At 42.9% G+C, this 23,220-nt stretch overlaps 2 protein-coding genes across 2 annotated transcripts in view; one reads left to right on the top strand and one right to left on the bottom strand.

The window, feature by feature from the left end:
- Positions 1-419, top strand: part of tpx2 (TPX2 microtubule nucleation factor) — a 39,709-nt gene extending 39,290 nt beyond the window's left edge. The window contains exon 16 of the mRNA XM_060836250.1: positions 149-419. Coding sequence (XP_060692233.1) covers positions 149-259 — 111 coding nt within the window. The 3' untranslated portion in view covers positions 260-419. The remainder of the gene's footprint in view (positions 1-148) is intronic.
- eapp (e2f-associated phosphoprotein) lies at positions 104-22,766 on the bottom strand. The gene is made up of 6 exons (XM_060836252.1): positions 22,356-22,766; positions 12,265-12,443; positions 10,526-10,630; positions 8,168-8,285; positions 7,672-7,785; positions 104-6,768 (listed from the first exon to the last, which is right to left on the bottom strand). Exons 1-6 carry the CDS (start codon positions 22,424-22,426, stop codon positions 6,489-6,491), a joined length of 867 nt encoding a protein of 288 aa, XP_060692235.1. The 5' UTR covers positions 22,427-22,766; the 3' UTR covers positions 104-6,488.
- Positions 22,767-23,220: the final 454 nt, after the last annotated feature.

The following is a 23,220-nucleotide window of genomic DNA, read 5'->3' as shown; positions in this document are numbered from 1 at the left end:
CTCCTGTGAGGCTTGGTATGGCACCATCTGTTTTGAACAGAGTTACTTCAATGTCCTCATGTTAGTGGAGTTTGCAGGTTTCCGGTCATCTGAACAATTTAAATGGGGAAAAAAGAATTGAGTCTCGACCTTTTTTATTGTTTTGCAGGTACATAAAGCAAATCCTGTTCGACATTACAAGAAAGTGGAAATCAAACCCAGTGAGCAGCAACTTACAGTTCCACATACTCCGCATTTTTCAGATAGATTCAGGCTGTGATGTAACTTTATCTTCAGTATTATGGTCAGAATCACTTTGGAGGGTTTGTAGCTGTTACTAACTTGATTTCAGGATTATTGCCATAGCTGTTGTATTTGGTTCATAATCCGCTAATTTTGTAACTTTGTTTCACTCAATAAAGGTAGGCATTTTAATCACACTTATAAATATTATAAAGTATTTTGAAAGTTGTCCTTTTTTTTTTCTTAGCTTGTTAAACGTCAACATGAAAATTGTGAATTTGGTAACCAGATGAAAGTGGTCTTCTAATATGGCATTTATGTGCTGTATTGCTCCAATGTCTAGATTTAGGAAATAACTAAACCACTGGTAACAATTCTGAGAAATGCTTTTAACAGAGAGCATTATTCTATATGTAGCTATCTTGTCTCACCAGTAAGTCCACTCTAGCATGTTATGAATGTGGACTGAAAGATCAGCTTTGGCACTTTTTATGATTTCCCCTTTTTGAAGGTGATTAAAGCAAATCCCTGCTTGAACCTCCTAGAAAGCAAGAACAATTAGTTATTGTTCACTGTGTATTCATGTACAAGGTCCTGTATTCTGCAGAGAGTACATTACTTGGGCATTGAATCATTTTGAAATAGCATGGAGAACTGTTTCCTATTACAATACTATTAGCAATTGTTCATTTTTGTTTCACGCAGTATAAATTGTTTTCCTTTTGAGTTTTGATGTTTCTTCGTCTTGAGTAAAAGACAAAAAGCTTTTTATTCAGTTGGTACATGGAATACTGATTTAAGACTGCTTTGCTTTGTTGTGGATGGTGTTGACGTGAGTGGTGTTCGTGCTTCACTTATCCAGGCAAGTCAGGAAAGTGCTCAGCATCTAACTTGGTCTTGTAGCCAGATTATTTGTGTAGCTTGTCCAGTTCAGTTTCTGGTCAGCAGTAAGGTTTGAATTCCCTTCAACACTTGAGGCTAAGTTCTGTGCAACTCCAACATTACTTCCCTGCTTTTGGAATCTGTGCTGTTTTGAAAACTGCTAGTGGCGCATTTGGCTTTTTCACCACCCTATTAACATACCCTTCTGCCTTCAGATATCTATGGATGAACACACAAGTCCCTTTGTTCCACAGAACTTTCTAGTGTTGAACCTCACTAGCTTGTCACCTTTTGAGATATACCAGGTGCTGATTTTGGCATATTCTTTGAAGCTAGACCAGCCCCTGGTTTGATGGTAGACTGACCTGATATGATGGCCACAAGACTAGATTATGGTTGAATCCCTGCCCACCCCTTCACTATTTGATCATGCAGCATTGCCCTTTGAGAAGGACACTGCTTGTCACTGGCCACTTGGGGTGGGGGGAGGTATTCAATTTCCATCACCAGGAAGAAAAAAAAAGGATTTGTACACCTGTTGTCTTGCACTGTCTCTTACACCTGCACACACATGGGTGCTGGGGAAAATAATAAACAACTGCTTTTTGGTGGGGTGGGGTATTATAACTAGGAGATTTAGAATCTCCTCGGTTTAGGGAACTGACTGTGTTGGCTAGGCTACAATCGGTGTGTTCCTGCTGTTAAAGAGGAGGAGAGTTTCTTTCTCTTTTTCTTCCCCCTTGTTTAGGGAAGGTATTTGTTTTTTTTTTGTGATCTAATTCTGTATATTTGCCTTTGGCCCATATCTCGCTTAACTTTTTATCTAAGATAGATAAACCTTTAACACTGCCACTTGAGGAAACATCTGCCACCCTTTGTCTGTGGAGGTGCGTCTGAACTGTCTGACCCTCTCTCTTACAGTATGCCCCTTAGTTGTAGTATCCCCAACCAGTGGAAGTAGTTTATCTTGCCCGATCTCTTCCTATTTACACCTTCAAGACTTTGATCAGATCACCCCCTAACCTTTTTACATTCTAGAGAAAACAAGCTTGTGTAGTCTGATCTCAAATGTAATCCTAGAACTCCTGGGCATTGTTCTTGTAAACCTATTTGCTACAAGACTAAAATATCCATCTGATGGTGTGGTGCTTAGAGCTGCTTGCAGTACTCCAAATGGCATCGAAGCTTTGGTTTCGTTTATCTTTGTTTCCGTGCTATACATCTGTATATTTCTATGACTCACACAGACTCTTTGGTCCAACCTGTCCATGCTGACCAGATATCCCAACCCAATCTAGTCCCACCTACCAGCACCCTTCCTATTCATTTGCAATTGTACCAGCCTCCACCACATCCTCTGGCAGCTCATTCTACACACGAACCCCTCTGTGTGAAAAGGTTGCCCCTTAGGTCTCTTTTGTATCTTTCCCCTCTCACCCTAAACCTATGCACTCTAGTTCTGGACTCCCCCAACCCCAGGGAAAAAAACCTTGTCTATTTACCCCATAATTTTATAAACCTCTATCAGGTCACCCCTCAGCCTCCGACACTCCAGGGTAAACAGCCCCAACCTGTTCACTTTCCCTGTAGCTCTGATACTCCAATCTTGGCCACATCGTTAGAAATTTTTTCTGAACCCTTTCAAGTTTCACAACATCTTTCCGAGAGGAAGGAGACCAGAATTGCACGCAATATTCCAGCAGTGGCCTAACCAATCACCTATACAGTTGCAACATGACCTCCCAACTCCTGTACTCAATACAATCACCAATAATGGAAAGCATACCAAATGTCATCTACATTTATCTACCTGTGACTCCACTTTCAAGGAGCTATGAACCTGCACTCCAAGGTCTCTTTAGCAACACTCCCTAGGACTTTACCATTAAGTGTATGAGCCATGCTAAGAATTGCTTTCCCAAAATGCAGCACCTCGCATTTATCTGATTTAAATTCCATCTGCCACTTCTCAGCCCATTGGCCCATCTGGTCCAGATCCTGTTGTAATCTGAGATAGCCCTCTTCGCTGTTCACTACACCTCCAATTTTGGTGTCATCTGCAAACTTACTAACTGTACATCCTTCTGCTCGCTTCCAAATCATTTATGTAAATGACAAAAAGTAGAGGACCCAGCACCAATCCTTGTGGCACTCCACTGGTAACAGGCCTCCAGTCTGAAAAACCACCCTCCACCACCACCCTCCTTTTCTACCTTAGAGCCAGTTCTGTAGCCAAATGGCTAGTTCTCCCTGTATTCTATGAGATCTAACCTTGCTAATCAATCTCCCATGGTGAACCTTGTCGAAAGCCTTACTGAAGTCCACATAGAGCACCCGGAGGAAACCCATGCAGACACTGAGAGAATGTGCAATCTTGAGACAGATGGTTACCTGAGTCAGGGATTGAACCCAGATCTCTAGTGCTGTGAAGCAGCAGTGCCACTGTGCTGCCCATAAAGCCTATTGCAGTTGGTATTCCCAGGCCCCCTCCCATCCAAGTACTAACCAGGCCTGAGTCTGCTTCGCTTTTGAGATCAGACGTTTTCAGACTAGTATGGCCAGGTGGTGAAAGGAAAGATTTAAAAAGGATATGGGTGGCAACTTTCTCATGTAACCTTTTGGTGTGTGTGTTTCTGGAATGAACTGCCAGAGGAAGGTACACTTAACACTATCTAAAAGACATTTAGGCAGTACATGGCTAGGAAAGGTTGAAGTGGGACAAAAGCCAAATATAGGCAAATGCCACTACAGGTAGTTCCTTAATGTGTGTTTAGATTAGATTCCCTACAGTGTGGAAACAGGCCCTTCGACCCAACCAGTCCACACCAACCCTCTGAAGAGTAACCCACCCCCCCGACTAATGTACCGAGCACTATGGGCAATTTAACATGGCCAATCCACCTGACCTGCACATCTTTGGACTGAGGGAGGAAACCGGATCAGCCAGAGGAAACCCACGCAGACATGGGGAGAATGTGCAAACACCACACAGACTGTCACCCAAGGCTGGAATCAAACCTGGGACCTGGTGCTGTGAGGCAGCAGTGCTAACCACTGAGCAACTGCACTGCCCCAATCAGTGTGAGTTGGCTATGAGATTGAATTGTGGCCATTGTTTGCAAACAATGCAAACTTTCTGCTGAATGGCTTTATTAGATGTTCCACAGCATGATCTTCTATAGTGGTTTCCCATAGTGTGATTCTCTTTTGCATGAGGTTGCAGAGGAATACAACTGTCGCATTTATAGTAGAACAACTGTAGTTCAGTACAGCTGAGTTGGGCCAAAGGGTCAGTTCTGTGCTGTATGACTATGAAAGCTAGCATTGCATTACCTTCCTGATTATTAAAGCATAGGTGTTCCTCCTGGTTGTTTCCTGACAAGGCTCACTCCATGCTCTGCATAGTCAGTAGTCATACTGACTTACTCTTGGTGATTTGGCACTGAAGCTAACCCCATCCATATTATATTATCTGCCTTTCATCCCTTCAGCGCAGTGTTGAATTCTCAAGACATCCGTCTCCTGACTAAACCAGACCTAGAGGTGTTTTCCTCTTGAAGCTGAAGGAGTCTGGCTGTGTTTTCTGTATCTTGACCTAGTATCATATGTAGAAAAGCCCAGGTAAGGGATCAGATTAGTTAACAAATGCTTTCCAATGACAAACTGTTCTTTTAATGCTTACTCTTACCATGACATTTTTAAAATCCAAATTCATTAAATATTTAACATGAAATCAATTTGAATCTGGGCAAAATCTTGTCACCAGTTGGATTCCTATTCAAGTGCAATAAAAATAATTGTGGCTGCTGGCCAACAAAGATCTTAGCGTTGAATATTCTGCAGGAGTTCTTCAGGATTGTCTTGGATCAAGTCATTTTCAATTAGATCATTTAAGATCCTTCCACAGGAACATGAGCAAGCCCATGAGTCCCTCAGAGCTGATGTGGCCAAATTCCATCTATTTGCATTTGGCCACTTGAATTAGTGTGAATGGACATTTTGGTCAGTATGGACCAATTTGGGAGAAAGGATCAGTCTCTGCTGAAGCTCTCCATGACTGTTTAAAATAATGATCTACTTAATCTGCTTTTTTTCCATTCCATTTTAGAATTATTCACAATTGAAACATTCCAATCTCTTTGAACCATGTGCTAATCTATTTACATAATTAGCATTTTGCCCAAAAGCTTTTGGATAAATAAGTTTAATTGCACCATTTTTTTAAGCTGTGCTTTGTGGCATTTAACCAGCAGTTCTGATTAGTGTCAGCAGATGGCATGAGACTGTCCTTAAATTTCAAATGGAGTGCTGTACAGAATAGAAACAAACTTGTCCAAGTTGACCAGATATCCTAAATATATCTAGATCCATTTGCCACATATCCCTCTTAAACTCTTCCTGTTCATTTACTCATCCAGATGCTTCTTAAATGCTTGTAATTGTACCAGCCTCTACCAATTCTTCTGGTAGTCATTTCATACACCTACCACCCTCTGCATGAAAACGTTACCCATTGTATTCCTTTTTAAATCTTTCTCTCACTTTTATCCTTTACCCTCTAGTTTTGACTCCCCCTCTCCCAGTGAAAAGACCTTGTCTAATCTCCCTGTTAATGCTCCTCATGATTCAAACAAAAGGGGAGTGATGTGGACAAAATTCTAGAATTTAACCTAGGCAGTAGATGGAGGCCAGAATTACATATGGAGAGAACATGGTTACATCAGAGGCCTTAAAAGACCGAATTGTCAAATATGCGTAGCTTCAAATTACAATAGAATACCATCTGTTCACTTTGGTCAGAAATGCCGAAGTATAGGTCTGCGTAAGTTGATTAGTTTTAACTGGCTTTACAGTGGGTAGAGAAGTGTTACAAAAGACAGGTCCACAGGGCTTTGTACAAAGCAGTTACCTACAAACATATGACTGATGACCACACCTGTCTTCTGCTAAATACGTTATTACTACAAACAACTGGCATTCAAAACACTGCTGAAACTTTCAATGAAGTTTCTTTTAAACTATGAAATGGTTTACTTTTAAATGTAATGGGTAAGTGTTATCTTCTGATGTGCTCCATCCACCCCATTGAATGAATTATTTAAACAGAATCCAAACAGCACAATAATCACTCAAAGTTACTATTAGATTACAAGAAGGGAAGAGAGTTGGAATATCATATTCACTGTGATTTTGATGTCATGTTGGCCAAGTGGCAGCAGTCACAAATGGGATTTCTGTTATCTATGACAGTTATCTACTGACTGTATTAATTAACAGCAGCATTTGATCCCCTAACAGGATTACCTGAACCACCTTTTGCTATGTTCACTTTATAAAAAGTAGACTCAGCTGTTCTTAAATGTTTTTAAAATTTGATTGATTTTCTAACAATGACTGGCAAGAACATTAAAGAAATGATACACTTCATCTTTGTCAAACACTGCCACTTCCACTGAACACTCTGCACAGCGCACTGGATGATACACTTCTTCCTCACTGTTCTGTGGTGAGCCAGGCAAGATGTCTGCCGTTGGGCCTTTTACTTTTTTGTATTTGTTCCTTCGCTTGCGGTTTCTTGCCTCTTTGTATTTGAGAACTTCTCCTCTGTTAATAATACAATTCATCACAAACATAGCTCTATATTGCTCTTTGTACAATTCATGCCTAGAAATATAAAAGGAGAGAACAAAAATTACACTGATGGACTCTGAAGCAAAACAAGTTGCATATCAGATACATGCCAGTTTGGAATAGTGTAGATGGGGTGGTGCCCCCACAGAAATGATTCTTCCATTTTCAAATTTGCACTTGTGTGAGAACTAATTTGCTGACTGTGAGCAGGAAATTAGGAATTAATGTAGCGGCAAATTTATTGTTTATCAAGCAATACAGCCTTCTCCTCACAAATAGGAGTACCTTGTACTTCTGGACACACTTTTGCCATCTTCACTGACAAACTGAATATTGCCAGCATTTCCTTTTTGTTTCTAATGTATTTAAATTGTGAAATATTTTAGGGCATGCTGAGGTCACAGGTCTTCCTCTCTACGTGAAGACTTTTAGGTTTTAGGAAACATAAAAAGAGAAAGGCATGTTACATCTGTTTATCTCCCATCCACAACAGTGAAAGAAACTGGCACGGATGTTGTACATCACATTATCAATACTTGCTTTGTAAATAAATTAAGAACAGAGCCTTTTAACAGATGTTTATCTGCATATTTACAGGATCTAAAATATCCACTCATCTGTCTGAAGGTACCAACTGTTGCTTGGGTAACAGATTCACACATTAATGAAAAGCTGGAGCAGCATTAATGATATGTCGGAGGCTGTGGGTAGATGGGAACATCACTGCCAGCTCAGGCTAATATCTTGTTATCCAAAAACGTGCTGCAGCTTCTGTACACCAATGAAGTGTGATAACTGTGGCTCGTCTTCCCTCCCTAGCCCAGTCCCAGAGTATCCAGACAGTGACCAAACTTATGAACTGGGAATTGAATCTGGAACATTTGACTAGTTTCAAGCTTGGCATCTGCACAGGAACTAATTGCTCATGCTACTTACCGCTGACAGTCCAAACACAGAGTTGTCATACATGATGGGCAGTTTAGAACTGCATCACTGGTTGGAACTGGCATTACTTTGGACTGGTCTGACTGGTTATAAAGCCCACGATACCTGTAAAGGAAGAATATTGGGAGTCAGATTTTATTAAATTCACCAATACATTCTATATTTCAGGAAATTTTAACCTCAGGTTTTCTTCACATGATCCAATTTGCTGCTTTCATTGTACCCAAAGTCATCAATCCAGTTTTTCTTCCTTATCATCTAGCTTCCTCCAAAGTAGCTACTGTTGTTCTTTCAAAAATTAAGTTTGCTAACGCAAGATCCTCAGCCTTTTTCATACATTATGATCAGACCATGGTTTGAGACTAAAGTCAGAGCAGCAGGTTGTTTCAGAATTCACATCAGTCTCATGCTCAGAGAACACCTGCCACCAACTCATCAGTACATCCCTTCCTTCAAAGCACAAGCACACAGCAAAAGGTTTACTTACCCTCTCCTCTGTCTGTCAACCCAGGCCTGATCACGGTCATCTTGATCTGGATCATACAATAGCTCATCATTTGTCAGAACCTTCCGCCTCTTGTGTTTCTTCTTTGAATCACATTCTTCTGCAAGGATCAGGGCATTGTTTAGTGTCGAAGTGTCAGCAAAAGAACTCTTGAATGGAAGGGAAAGTTAGGGGTTTCCCCTCACTCTAATTCTCTGACAAATTTTTGTTCTATTCTGAATCACAAGTTTCAGCTCATATTTCTGCCATCAGACACAGGCTGTGGGTGTCAACATCAAGGCTTGTATTTATTGCCATTTTAGTTACCAGAGAATGCTGTGGTATGTCTTCTTTGTATTGTTTTGACATAACGGAGCTCAGTGGCTCTGGGAGATTCTTCAGATAGGTGTTCAAAATCAACCCTTTGTGTAGCTGTGACTTGTATGAGGTACTGGCCAAATGGGCAAGCGTGACATGTTTTTTTCTTACTTCCTGATTTTTATATCTAATTCAAATTCCCAAACTATTGAGACTTTTTATATTTCATTTTATTATTAGCCAATAACTACCTATATTAACATGTGGATAATGTCTCCCACAGAGAGGTCAACTCTGGTGTATGAGAAATTCCTTTCCCTTCAATCTCCTCATGCTCCATTAGGAAGTCTAAACATGTAACCTGTCAGTGCCTTTGGTTACATGGTTCTTCTTGACCTAATTGTCCAGTTTCTGTTGAATCACTACTGTATGTTCTCTATGAGATGCAACTGAAGCAATGATTGCAAGGATAAGAGGGTGCCTGTCTGACAATTTCTGTTGTCTAACAAAAGTAGATTATCTGAAAGTTTGAAGAAAGGTTACAGTGGCTGGACTGCTTAATCAGTTAGGGACATGGAATTAGTGTCCTCAGGAAAGGCTTGGAATTAACTTCAGGACAATGCAATCCCACCTTTCAACATCCTATACCAGCAGGCACAGTAGCCGCAGTGTCTACCATCTACAAAACATACAGCAGTAAGTCAGCAAGACTCCTTTGACAGGACCTTAGTGCACAGGAATATGTATGTTAGGTGCATTACTTGGGGGTAAATGTAGAGTAAAAGGGTAGGGGGATATCCGTTTGGGTGGGTTACTTTTCGGAGGGTCAGTGTGGACTTGTTGGGCCAAATAGCCTGTTTCCACACTATAGGGGGATTCTATGATCTTCCAAACTGTGACCTCTACTATCGAGAAGGACACCACCACCTTCAAGGATCCTTCTAAACCATACATCATTTTGAAGTCAAATCTTACCATCGCCCTGCTGCTCAGTCAAAATCCTGGACCTCCCTTCCTGATAGCATGGTAGGTGTTGCTACACCAAACGAGCTACAGCCTTTCAAGAAAATGGCTCACCTCACAGGAAATTGGGGTGAGGCAATAAATATTAGCCTTGGCAACAACATACCTCCTAAGCAGAAGTAAATAGAGAACCACTGTTCACATTATGGTGATCAAAAGGGTAGGTAATCTCTCTAATTCCTTGCTACACACCAAATGTTCAGAGCAGCACTGACAGTGCTAACAAAATAGCAGATTGAATCAACTCCCTGATTCAGACTCAATCCTTCAGCATCAACACACTGCATCTTGAAGAGGGATCCTGAGACCTAACCCCACCCCCCGCCGAGAAGTGGGAAACCGACTCTCTCCTCCAGCATTTACAGATAGCCCTATTCAATTCTTAATACTAGAGACAGAATTGAGGTCCTGGTTTTGCAGATAACTGATGCATCTGCAGGTGATCCTATTACTGTACTAGCAATTCAGAGGCCTGGGTGAAGGACCCCAGGACAGTACGGAGTATTATGCTAAGGTGACATTCTCACCTACTAGCATCAACTTTAAAGGGGAGCCTAGCTCAATGTGACCAGCAAGAACTGCAGTGTCAATGCAGTTGCTGGCCTTTAAATTAACTTTCGGGCAAGACTTCCAACCTCATTGGTTGGGATTTGGAATGCACTGTCAGAGTGTGATGGAGACAGATTCAATCAAGATATTTTAAAGGGAATTACATCATTATTTGAACTAGAAGAATGTGCAGTGGTACATGGAGAAGAAAGGTAAATGGCACTGGCTGAAACCACTCCTTCAGAAAGCCATCACAGGCACAGAGCTGGATGGTCTTCTTCTGATCCATAACAATTCTTTGATTTTCCCCTCTCTTTTGGAAAAGGATAACTCAAGGCATCCAAATAACATGCTCAAGTTTGCCTCAAGCTATCTGCATGGACCAGAGGTCTAATTCAGGCATAATATTTGGTCCTGTAACAATGCTCACATTAGAAAGCAAGTAGGAAAGCAGAATGGGTGGAATCTTACTTTGATCATCTTCAGCCTCAGAGTCTGAGTCGAAGTAGACTTCATCATAGTACTGTGGTCCAGGAACAGCTCTGGAGCAACAACTTCCGATGCTTGAGGAAGCACCTAATGGTGAAGAATGAGGATGATCAACTCTTCAATTAAAATTGCTTGTGTGTGAAAATTATACTCATTAAGGCGTTAAGAATGAAACCCTGGCCACCATCAAACACTCTTGGGACAACAACAGCATGGGGTTAGATACAGAGTAATGCTCACTCTCCTCTTTTAAACTGAGAGTAAACCACAAGTAAAAGGTCCCCCAACACTGTCAGCATCAAACACTCTAAGGACAGATTTAGTATAAGGTTAGATACAGAATAAAGCTCCCTCTTTTAAAACAGAAAAGAATTGCCTCAACTACTTTCAAACTGAAGGTAAAGCTTCCTGTACAGTCTCCATCAAACATTCCCAGAACAAAGACATCATAGGGTTAGATTAAAAAGTAATGTTATCTGCATTATCTACATCAAAAACTTCCGGAACAGGTACAGGAAAGGGTTCAGGCATAGAATAAAGTTCACTCTACTATTAAGATGAAGGAAAATTTTCCTCTACTCTTTCAAACTGAGAGTAAAGCCACCTTTACACTCAATCATCCCACAATCATTCCCAGGTCAGTTACAGCATGGGGTCAGATAACAAATAAAACTGTTTTGGCACCACCCCAACAAACACTCCTCAGACAGGACACAAATGCGCATTCCTTTGTTATTCATTCGCAGAATGTGGATTTTGTTGGCAGGGCAAGCATTTATTTCCCATCCCTAAATTGTCACAGTTAAGAGTCAACAACATTGTTCAGAGTCTGGACTCATGTATAGGCCAGACCAGGTGAGGATGGCTGTTTTCTTTCCTAAAGAACATCAGTGCATCACGTGAGTTTTTCCAACAATTGACAATGGTTTCATGGTCATCATTAGGACTCTCAATTCCAGATTTTTATTGAATTCAAATTCCACCATCTCCATGGTGCGATTCAAACTCAGGTCAGGTCTCTGGATTTACAGTCCATCAATAATATCACAAGGCTGTCACCTCACCTTATATGGACAGGAGCAGTAAACAGCATTACAGAACTGCTCCTTCAAAAGGCCAGAAGACATGCTGGGCTGAATGGCCTCCTTCTGATCTGTAACAACCCTGTGATTATCTCATGCCCTTCTGAAGAGGATAACTTACTGGATGTGTTTCTTTGGAGCCAACAGTTTTTCTACATAATTCATAAGCTAGTTACCTTCATTAAATAAAACAAAATGCTGGAGAAACTCAGTAAGTGGCAATATCTATGGACAGAGAAACAGAATTAACATCACGTCTAAAGTGACTCTTTTTCAGAATTACATTAGCTTTACTTTGTAATGAAGCTAACAGTGTGCACTAGCACTAACCTGTGAAGATGAGAAGTTTAATTAAAATTTAATATTTGAATTGTCCAAGTTAATGAATGCAGTTAACTTAGATCGTCAAATCACAGGCAGTTGGGAATTGGCAGCTTTGTTTAATGGATGTGTGTTTAAAAGAAACTGAGCCAGGATATTGTTTTACATTTGCATCCATTAGTATGATCTAGAATTTAAAATTTACTGAATAGTTAAGGAAATCACCAAGTTTAGAGTTAAATTTTCTAAAACAAGACAAAGGAATGATACAAAATACATTTAATTTCAGGAGACACATTGAAAACCCTCTGAACACACCTTCAGCCGATAATTCCCAGCTCTTCTCAATAATTTTCATGGTGGAATCCAGTTCTGCTGCCATCTCTTTTTCAAATTCGTCATCGCTGGACTCACTCTCTCCTGTTAAGTACTCCTTGATCAGTTTACGTTTACGTTCAGGCGTACCATGGAGAAGGATGTCCAACTCATCTTCAGAACTGGGAGGAACAAAATATATTCAAAAAGCTTCCAAATTAAGGCCTATCCATACTCAAAATATACAAAAGGAACAAATACACTGTAGAGAACCCAGAAACATATTCTACCAATTCTGGAAATATCTGATAATTGGCAATCTTAGTCAATAAAATGATTAGAAATAGTAAGACATGTCAATACCAACCAATCTCAGAAATGGTGGTAGCGAGCTGTCTTCTTAAACCACTGGAGTCAACATGCTATAGATACACCTTCTATTAGGAAAGGAGCTCCAGGATTTTGAACCTATGACAAAGCGAAGAAATGATGATCTAGTTTTGTTGGGTTTAGAAGTAAGGGTGCCATCCTGCAGTTATACAAGGCCTTGGTCAGATTGCAACTGGAATAGTGTGTGCAGTTTTGATCTCGCTAATTAAAAAAAAAAGAGGATATACCTGCATTTGAAGGAATACACTAAGTTCACTCAGCTGATATTTATGAGGAATTGGTTCCACAGGGCTTGCATTCATAGAATTTGGTGTGTGACACAATTTTAACATGGCGGTTAGATTAGATGCAGGGATGTTGTATCCCCTGGTTGTGTCAGTCTCAGGATGAAGGCTATGCCACAGAGGCTGGGTTACTGAGTATGTTCAAGAACAAGACTGTATTTTTGAGATATTAAAGGCATCGAGAGGCATGTAGAGAAAGTGAAATGATGTTGAGATAGAGGATCAACTATGATTATATTAATGATGGAAGGGGAAATGGCCCAATCCTACTCTAAATTTTGATCCAAGTTCCAAGTCAGGATGGTGTGTGGTTTGGAAGGGAACTTGCTGGTGGTGTGGAACCCAATCATCTGCTCTCTTTGTCCCTCTACATGGTAGGTCTTGGAACTCAGAAGTTGTCAAAGGAGCTTGGATGAGATGCACTGTATTTTAGTTACAAATGCTTATATTAGTGAATGGAATGCTGATTAAATTGGATTCTTTGTCTGATGGTGTTGGAACTGCACTCGTTGAGGCAAATGGGGAGTTTCCTGACTTGTATCTTGTAGATGGTGGACAGGTTTTCTGGGTGTCAGATGACAATTAATTGCTTTAGACCTGCTTTCGTAGCCACAATATTACATGCTGGTGCAATCCATTTTCTAGTCAACAGAAATGTTGATAGTCATAGAGATGTACAGCATGGAAACAGACCCTTTGGTCCAACTCGTCCATGCCGACCAGATATCCCAACCCAATCTAGTCCTACTTGCCAGCACCCAGCCCATATCCCTCCAAACTCTTCCTATTCATCTAACCATCCAAATGCCTTTTAAATGATGTTATTGTACCAGCCTCCACCACTTCCTCCGGTAGCCTATTCCACACACGCACCACCCTCTGCATGAAAATGTTGCCCCTTAGATCACTTTTATTCTCCCCCCCTCACCGTAAACCTATGTCCTCTAGTTCTGGACTCCCCCACCCAAGAGTCCATGCCCCTCATGATTTTATAAACTCTATAAGGTCACCCCTCAGCCTCCGACGCTCCAGGGAAAACAGCCCCAGCCTGTTCAGCCTCTCCCTGTAGCTCAGATCCTCCAACCCTGGCAACATTCTTGTAAATCTTTTCTGAACCCCCTCAAGTTTCACAACATCCTTCCGATAGGAAGGAGACCAGAATTGCACATAATATTCCAACAGTGGCCTAACCAATGTCCTGTACAGCCGCAACATGACCTCCCAAACCTGTACTCAATACTCTGACCAATAAAGGAAAGCATACCAAACGCCTCCTTCACTATCCTATCTACCTGCGACTCCACTTTCAAGGAGCTATGAACCTGCACTCCAAGGTCTCTTTGTTCAGCAACACTCCCAAGGACCTTACCATTAAGTGTATAAGTCCTGCTAAGATTTGCTTTCCCAAAATGCATTTATCTAAAATAAACTCCATCTGCCACTCCTTAGCCCACTGGCCCATCTGATCAAGATCCCATTGTAATCCAAAGTAACCCTCTTCGCTGTTCACTACACCTATAATTTTGGTGTCATCTGTAAACTTACTAACTGTACCTCTTATGCTCACATCCAAGTCATTTATGTAAGTGGCAAAAAGTAGAGGACATAGCACCGACCCTGGCAGCACTCCACTGGTCACAGGTCTCCAGTCTGAAAAACAACCCTCCACCACCACCCTCTGTCTTCTACCTTTGAGTCAATTCTGTATCCAAATGGCTAGTTCTCCTTGTATTCAGTGAGATCTAACCTTGCTAACCAGTCTCCCACGGGGAATCTTGTTGAACGCCTTACTGAAGTCCATACAGATCACATCTACTGCTCTGCCCTCATCTATCCTCCTTATTACTTCTTCAAAAAACTCAATCAAGTTTGTGAGACATGATTTCCCACGCACAAAGCCATGTTGACTATTCCGAATCAGTCCTTGCCTTTCCAAATACATGTATATCCTGTCCCTCAGGATTCCCTCCAACAACTTGCCCAGCACTGACGTCACTCACTGGTCTATAGTTCTCTGGCTTGTCCTTACTACCTTTCTTAAATAACGTTTTAGATGCTATTGCATTATTCTGGAACCTTCTGGATAGTGGGGATTATGCAATTGTAATGATAGCGAGTGTTAAGAGAGATGGTTATATTCTGTGCTTTTGGAAATGGCCACTGCCTGGTACTTTGTGTGATATGAATGTCATTTATCAGGCCAGGCCTGGATATTATTCAGGTGCCAAGTTCCCAATTTCTTCCCAATTGCATGGACTTTAGAGGTTGATACATAGCAGTGGCTTTGGAACCGTGAAACAATTCATCAGCAAATGGCTTGTGTTTAACTGCCATAACTTAAAAGCAATATTTTGTGGTTCTGTTTGCCGAGCTGGGAATTTGTGTTGATGTTTCGTCCCCTGTCTAGGTGACATCCTCAGTGCTTTGGAGCCTTCTGTGAAGTGCTTCTGTGATGTTTCCTCCAGTATTTATAGTGGTTTGTCACTGCCGCTTCCGGTTGTCAGTTCTAGCTGTCCATTGCAGTGGTTGGTATATTGGGTCCAGGTCGATGTGCTTATTGATTGAATCTGTGGATGAGTGCCATGCCTCTAGGAATTCCCTGGCTGTTCTCTGTTTGGCTTGTCCTATAATAGTAGTGCTGTCCCAGTCGAACTCATGTTGCTTGTCATCTGTGTGTGTGGCTATGAAGGATGGCTGGTTGTGTCATTTTGTGGCTAGTTGGTGTTCATGGATGCTGATCGTTAGCGGTCTTCCTGTTTGTCCTATGTAGTGTTTTGTGCAGTCCTTGCATGGGATTTTGTACACTACATTGGTTTTGCTCATGCTGGGTATCGGGTCCTTCGTTCTGGTGAGTTGTTGTCTGAGAGTGGCTGTTGGTTTGTGTGCTGTTATGAGTCCTAGTGGTCGCAGTAGTCTAGCTGTCAGTTCGGAAATGTTCTTAACGTATGATAGCGTGGCTAGTCCTTTGGGTTGTAGCATGTCCTCGTTCCGTTGTCTTTCCCTTAGGCATCTGTTGATGAAATTGTGCGGGTATCCGTTTTTGGCGAATACATTGTAGAGGTGTTCTCCTTCCTCTTTTTGCAGTTCTGGTGTGCTGCAGTGTGTTGTGGCCCTTTTGAACAGTGTCTTGATGCAACTTCTTTTGTGTGTGTTGGGGTGGTTGCTTTCGCACATACCAACACCTACCAAAAGAGGGAGTTTGACCCCACCCCACAGCTCACCAATAGGATAAACAACATACTAAGGACAAAAAAAAGGACAGATAACCAGGTTTGACCTACAAAGAATGAAACCTGAAAGCAACAACACCCCCTGATTCTATGGACTACCTAAAGTGCATAAACCAGATATCCCACTCAGACCAATAGTATCACTACTAGGGACACCAACACACAAACTGGCTAAAGAACTACAGCAGAAACCGAAACACCTGATCAGCGGATCCAGACACTCTATACAGTCAACACAGGAATTCTTGGACATCATCAGAAATATACACATAGCCAAGGAAAAAACTATGGTCTCATTCGATGTAACGGCACTGTTCACCTTTATCGACAAAACTCTAGCCAGAGAAACAATATCAACCTGCTGGACATACAGAACAGACAATATGACGCTGAACTTATCAACAAAGACGGCATTCTTACACTACTGGACCTGTGCCTCACAGCACACTTCACATTCAACAACCAAATATATGAACAAATCAACAGCACATCCATGGGCTCACCCACCTCTGGACTCATAGCAGAAGCAGTAGCAGTAATGCAAACGTTAGAACAAACGGTCTTACCGCAAATACAACCCAAACCCTGGGTCAGATACGTGGATGACACCTTTGTAATCATTAAAAACATAGAAATAGAGAACACACACCGGATCATCAACACCACACTCACAGGAATCCGATTCACTAGAGAGGAAGAAAAGGACAACCAGCTCCCATTCCTAGACGTGATTGTACAAAGAACACTGAACGGAGAATTCAACACAAAGGTATACAGGAAAGCCACACACACAGACCAAGTCCTGAACTACGAAAGCAACCACCCCAACACACACAAGAAGTTGCATCAAGACACTGTTCAAAAGGGCCACAACACACTGCAGCACACCAGAACTGCAAAAAGAGGAAGAAGAACACCTCTACAATGTATTCGCCAAAAATGGATACCCGCGCAATTTCATCAACAGATGCCTAAGGGAAAGACAATGGAACGAGGACATGCCACAACCCAAAGGACTAGCCACACTACCATACATCAGGAACATTTCCGAACTGACAGCCAGACTACTGCGACCACTAGGACTCATAATAGCACACAAACCAACAGCCACTCTCAGACAACAACTCACCGGAACAAAGGACCCGATACCCAGCATGAGCAAAACCAACGTAGTGAACAAAATGCCATGCAAGGACTGCACAAAACACTACACAGGACAAACAGGAAGACAGCTAACGATCCGCATCCATGAACACCAACTAGCCACAAAATGACACGACCAGCTATCCTTAGTAGCCACACACGCAGATGACAAGCAACGTGAATTCGACTGGGACAACACTATTATTATAGGACAAGCCAAACAGAGAACAGCCAGGGAATTCCTAGAGGCATGACACTCATCCACAGATTCAATCAATAAGCACATCGACCTGGACCCAATATACCAGCCACTGCAACGGACAGCTGGAACTGACAACTGGAAGCGGCAGAGACAAACCACTATAAATGCCGGAGGAAATATCACAGAAGTGCTTCATAGGAGGCTCCCAAGCACTGAGGATGTCACCTAGACAGGGGACGAAACGTCTGCAACACAAATTCCCAGCTCAGCGAACAGAACCACAACAACGAGTGCCTGAGCTACAAATCTTCTCACAAACTTTAAAAGCAATATTTTTCTGATCTTGCTGCAATTTGGCATGGACTGCTTCAGAACCCAAGTAGTTGCAAATGGTGCTGAACATTATTCACTATGGTGACACATCCTCAATTCTGACCTTATGATGAGGCAAGGTCATTGATGAAGCAACTGAAGATGGCTGGGCCAGCAATACTATTCCTGGTGCAGAGCTGACTGACCTCCAACCACCACAACCATTCTCCTTTTGCTAGGTGTGACTCCAACCAATGCACAGCTTCATCCCATTTCTTACCGAGTCCAGTTTTCTTGGGCTTTTTGATGCCAGACTCAGATAAAGGTTGTTTTGATGTCAAAAGCCACCACTTTGTGGAATTTAGCCATTTTGTCAATGTTTGGACCAAGGTTGTGGGCCAGACAAACTTGGGATGTTTGTATACCAATCTTTGAAAGTGGCCAGAAAAGCAGTGTGTGATGTTACAAGCAAATTAGATCCTTGATTATTTTCACAGGAATAAAGAACAAAAGGACGTTATGCTGAAACACCCATTAGGCTACAGGCAGGAAACAGTGTGCACGTTTCGACACCACTCTTCAGGAAGGACGTTAAAACCTTAGAGCAGTGGTGGAGATTTTCAGGAGTAGTTCCAGGGATGAGGGACTTTAGTTACATGGCTGGATTGGGGAACTGTAGATTCTCTCCACAGTGCAATGTTGTTTAAGGGATGTGCTCAAATTCAAGGATTTTGAAAAGTGGAAATACATAGAAGCTATTTTTGGCAGGAAGGTCAACTTTAAAAATGAAGAATCAGAGGTAACAAGTAATTTCCTTCCCCCAAAGCACAGTGTTTGCGTGGAGGCCGCTGGAAGAAGTTTCAGTGGTAATTTTCCAAAAGTGTTAAGTTCTTTTTTCCTACAGTCCTTACACACTTGATGCAACTGCAACACACCACCTTCGGTGAACAAGCAACCCAAAGTTATGAAGCACAGTACAGTACAAGCTTTGTTGGAACTCTGAACAGTCCTTGCCATGCTTGTGAGGAGCGTCCGGGGTCTCTCCCTGAACAAAGGAAACACTCCTTCCTTTATACAAAATCTTTACATCACAGTTAGTAATGCCCACAAGACAACCACAGTCACTCTCTCACAGTCACCTGCCACTCAAGATACAATGCAGTGACCACCTCACCTCCAGAAAAAATGTAATGCAAATCATCCCTTAATGGTCAGATCTGGTGTGAATTGTATTCTTTTTTGTAACTACAGGGAGTAGTCAGCATTCCAACTATAAATGTTCATATTGGTTTCTGAGTAGGGGATGAAAATGTAAATCGTCCCTGAATGGCAAGGGATGGGAATGTAAACCTCCCACATTCCACCTACAAGACAAAGACACACCAGCCTACCCTCGAGGCATTCATTTTGTTGCCGGTCAGCAGAGCAAATTAACTCTTTAATATTGCAAAGGGAACTAGATAACAATTCTAAAAAAATTCCTGTGTATACAGGGTCATACATTTATTATCCTTCCTTATGGAAGAACAGGTGAATGCAATAAACCAGAGAAAAGGAGTATATGACCCTTGAGGCTGCTGACCCATTCAATATGATTATGACTTACTTTCTACTCAAGCTTACTTTCTATCCACTACCCATAACACTGGACTCAGATCAAAATTCAGTCTACCCTAGCCTGAAATACATTCAGTTTCCCAATCTCAACTTCACAGAAGCAAAAATATAGGAGGTAGCCCATTCAGCCTTCAAACTTATTCCACCATTCAATATAATCATCGCCAATCATCTAAGTCAGTACCTTGTTCCCACTTCTTGTATTCTTTAATCCTATGAACTATACCTACATCTGCCTTGAAAGTTTTAAATGTTTTGGTCTTAACTGTTTCCTGAAAAGTCCACAGACTCACCGCTCTCTGGTTAGTTCAGGAACTGTACTGTCTCAGATCGCAAGACCCTACAACGGATAGTGAGGACAGTTGAGATGATCATCGGGTCTCTCTCTTCCCTATATTACAGACAGACATTTACACCACATGTTGCATCTGAAGGGCTAAGAACATTGTGGAAGAACCCACACACCCCTCACTCAAACTCTTCTCTCTCCTGCCATCAGCAGAAGACACTGGAACATATCCCATATCCATCAGGCTCCTTAACACAGTATGATAGGACTCTTTCCCATCTGAAATCCTTTGCATGACTTTGAATTCCTGCTAGAAACATGTCTATTATTTATCATTCTTCCATTACACTGTAACTTGTGTGATTTGCACTTCTGGTGCACTTTATGCAGTGTATGATTGTGTAGCTCGTGCTGTTCATGTAGTACCTTCGGTCCTGGAAGAACTCGGTCTCACTTTTCCTGTATCAGATGAATATGGTAGAAATGACAAATAAAAACGTTACTCTGCTCTCTGGATGAAGGCATTCCTTCTTGTCTGCCCTAATCAACCTACCTGCACCCTTAACCAATGACTCCCCAGTCATCAAGAATACCCTTCCGGCATCTGCCCTGTATAATCCTGTAAGACTTTAATATTCTTCTATGACATACCCCTTATTCTTCTAAATTTCAGTGAACATACTCCTAACTGATCCAGTCTCTCCCTGCCATCAATCCTGCCATCCCAAGAATTAATAAGCCTTCTTTGCACCCCTCAACAGTCAAAACATCCCTTCCTCAGGTAAGGAAACTAAAACTGCATATAATATTCTTGGTGCAGTCTTACCAATGACTTGTACAATTGCAGCAAGACATCCCTGCTCCTATACTTGACTCTACCTGCTATGATGGGGGAGAAAGTGAAGACTCTGCAGATGCTGGAGATCAGAGTCAAAAGGTGTGTGGCTGTGGTTTTCCAGCACGTCAGGCAGCATATGAGGAGCAGGAGAATTGACGTTTTGAACATAAGCCCTTCATCTACTTTTCCTGTTTTTGTTGTCAAAGTGATAATTTATTGATCCACATTCTACTGCATTTGCTTACTTGTCCAAACCATAAAGCTTCTCTGCATGCTCCTCTCCAGTACCCCCATAAACTTAGAGGTTTGACAGTTTCCTCTCTAAATCATTAATATATATTGTAAATAGATTGAATGATCATCCCATAAACAAGTCCTGGTGAACTTTTTGTTGCACACTTTCTATGGCAATAAAATCTTTCCTCAGATAAGGGGTCCAAAACTGCACACAGTGCTCCAGGTTTGGTCTAACCACATTCCTACACAATTAAAACAAGACCTTACTACTCCTGCACTCCCATACATTTCATTAGCCTTGCTAGTATGGTGATGCATCAACATGTTAGCTTTTACTGACTTATCTACACTTTTCAACCTCTTACCATTTAAGAAATACTGTACACATCTGCTACTCCTACTAAAAAATGGAAAACCTCACATTTTTCCACATTATATCCCACCTGCCACGTTGAGCCCATTCACTAAACTTGTGCACATCCTCCTGAAGCCACTTCATACTAAACATTAACTTTGTACCATCCGCAAATTGGAACTATTAACTTTGATCGCCAATTCCACATCATTAATATATATCGTGAACTGGGGTCCAAATATGGATTCTTCTCGACTATTCACACACTGCCAATATGAGAATGACTGATTTACTCATCCTCTATTTTCTGTCTGTTAATCATTAACCTATGCCAGTAGGTTACCTCCTACCCCTGGTGCTTTACCTTTTCTATCCAGCCTAATGTACAACCAGATGCAAGGCTAACAGATCCGTAGTTCACTGTTTTCACTCTTACTCCCTTAAGTACTAGGACAACATCTAGAATCAAAAGTTTGGAAGATTTGGATGCGAGCATAAGAGGTAAGTTTGCAGATGACACCAAAATTGGAGGTGTAGTGGACAGCGAAGAGGGTTACCTCAGATTACAATAGGATCTGGGCCAGATCGGCCAATGGGCTGAGAAGTGGCAGGTGGAGTTTAATTCAGATAAATGCGAGGTGCTGCATTTTGGGAAAGCAAATCATAGCAGGACTTATATGCTTAATGGTAATGTCCTAGGGAGTGTTGCTGAACAAAGAGACCTTGGAGTGCAGGTTCACCCTGGGCCTGTGTTTAGTTTCGAGCCAGTTGTTACATTTCTATGTTTGCTCAGCTCCGGCCGAAAGTTACCTTGACCTGTGCTGACAAGTCTGTTGTTGTTCACGAATGTTACCAGTCCTACCATCTCAGAGGTCCACTGTCTGCAGTAATTTTGCTCGGGATTCGCTCTCGCCCCCCCATCCCCTCCTCCCCCCTCTGCCCTCCCCCCCCACTCCCCCCTCCCTCTCCCCTCCCCCCCCCCCCCCTCCTTCTCCCCTCCCCCCCACTCCCCTCCTCCCCCCTCTCCCCCCTCCCTCTCCGGAAGCAGACTGCCCACGATAGTTGAAAATGTGTTGCTGGTTTTTGCCCATGATAGCCCCTGAAGCCTGTTCGCTCAGGCTCCCTGCGGCCGTCCCCAAAAGCTGCGCCACCCTGGATTCGGGAGACCGCAGCCTTCAGGGCCTCCCCATCACTCACCTGGAACTCAGATCCTCCTGGTCACTCGGCTCCTCCACCAGGTACGGGTCATCCTGCTCCTGAAGGTTCATGTTTGGAGCCGGAGTCTTAGGCTGGGCCTGGGCCTACTCCAATCCGGGTTATTGATACTACCGTTGGACCACCCCCTGGTTACACGTCACTAGTCCGCGACGCTAGAGCTGCTGGTGGCGCCGACATATTACGTAAGAAGGGACGTTCCTGCCCGGATGTTCCACCCTCTGTACCCGTCTTGCCCCGCCCCCCTCCGCCGGTCCGACCACAGGCTCCTGTTGCTGTCCCTGTTCCGCTCCCGCTCTCATCCGGACCCCGTCTAAGGGCTTTTGCCTGAAACGTCACCTCTCCTGCTCCTCGGATGCTGCCTGACCTGCTGTGCTTTTCCAGCAACACTCTCGTCCGGTCCTGACCCCGCCCCTATTCGGAACCCGCACCGTGCCCTGACCCCGCCCCCTCCCCTAACCCACTTCCTCTCCTAACCCCGCCCCCTCCCCTAACCACGCCTCGCCTCCTTACCCCACCTCCTCTCCGAACCCCGCCCTCTGAATTAACCCCGCCTCCTGTCCTAACCGCGCCTCATTCTAACTCCGCCTCCTCACCTAATCCCAACCCCTGAATTAACCTCGCCCCTCCTAACCCCGCCTCCTCCTAACCTCTCCTCCTATTCGAACCCCGCCCCCCGTCTTCACCACGCCCCTGTCCTGGCCCCGCCTCCTGTCCTGACCCGCTTCCTTCCTGGCCCCGCCTCCTGTCCTGACACCGCCCTTGATCCCGCCTCTTCTCCTGACCCCGCCCCTGACCCTGCCTCCTGTCCTGACCCCGCTCCCGGACCTGACCCCGCCTCTTGTCC

The sequence above is a fragment of the Hemiscyllium ocellatum genome, chromosome 15, assembly GCF_020745735.1.
Source record: "Hemiscyllium ocellatum isolate sHemOce1 chromosome 15, sHemOce1.pat.X.cur, whole genome shotgun sequence".
Lineage (NCBI taxonomy): Eukaryota > Metazoa > Chordata > Chondrichthyes > Orectolobiformes > Hemiscylliidae > Hemiscyllium > Hemiscyllium ocellatum.
The sequence above is the reverse complement of the archived record's forward strand: the minus strand, read 5'-3'. Positions and strand labels throughout refer to the sequence as shown.